Source organism: Corvus brachyrhynchos, unplaced genomic scaffold, assembly GCF_000691975.1.
Source record: "Corvus brachyrhynchos isolate BGI_N302 unplaced genomic scaffold, ASM69197v1 scaffold158, whole genome shotgun sequence".
In the NCBI taxonomy this organism is placed as follows: domain Eukaryota; kingdom Metazoa; phylum Chordata; class Aves; order Passeriformes; family Corvidae; genus Corvus; species Corvus brachyrhynchos.
The window spans coordinates 592788-593178 of NW_008239756.1; the positions used below are offsets into that span (position 1 = coordinate 592788).

Sequence of the window (391 nt, forward strand, 5' to 3'; positions counted from 1 at the left end):
CTCGGCCGCGCGGGCCCCCCGCGACTCGGCCAGGTAGGGGACACGGGGACCCCGGGGCGCAGCAGGGCCGAGGCAGCGGTGGCAGCGGGGCTGTGCCTCTTCCAGGAACCCCCAGACCCTGGTGGAGGTGACGTCCTTTGCCGCCATCAACAAATTCCAGCCCTTCAACGTGGCCATCTCCAGCAACGTCCTCCTGCTCCTGGTGTGTTCCCTCCCCAGGCTGGCACATCGCTGGTGGCACTGGGGACGCCTGCAGCGAGCGGGGTGTCCCTTGTGTCACCGTTTTTGGGCTAAACCATCGATTTGAACCTTTTCCTTTAGGATTTCCACAGCCACCTGACACGGAGCGAAGTGGTGGGGTACCTGGGGGGGCGGTGGGACACCAACACCC

At 65.7% G+C, this 391-nt stretch overlaps 1 protein-coding gene across 1 annotated transcript in view; it reads left to right on the forward strand.

Moving 5' to 3' along the window:
* Positions 1-391, forward strand: part of MPND (MPN domain containing) — a 5565-nt gene that overhangs the window by 2728 nt on the left and 2446 nt on the right. Inside the window, exons 4-6 of the mRNA XM_017742467.1 lie at positions 2-33; positions 106-202; positions 322-391. Of these exons, the coding sequence (XP_017597956.1) occupies positions 2-33; positions 106-202; positions 322-391 (199 nt within the window). The remainder of the gene's footprint in view (position 1; positions 34-105; positions 203-321) is intronic.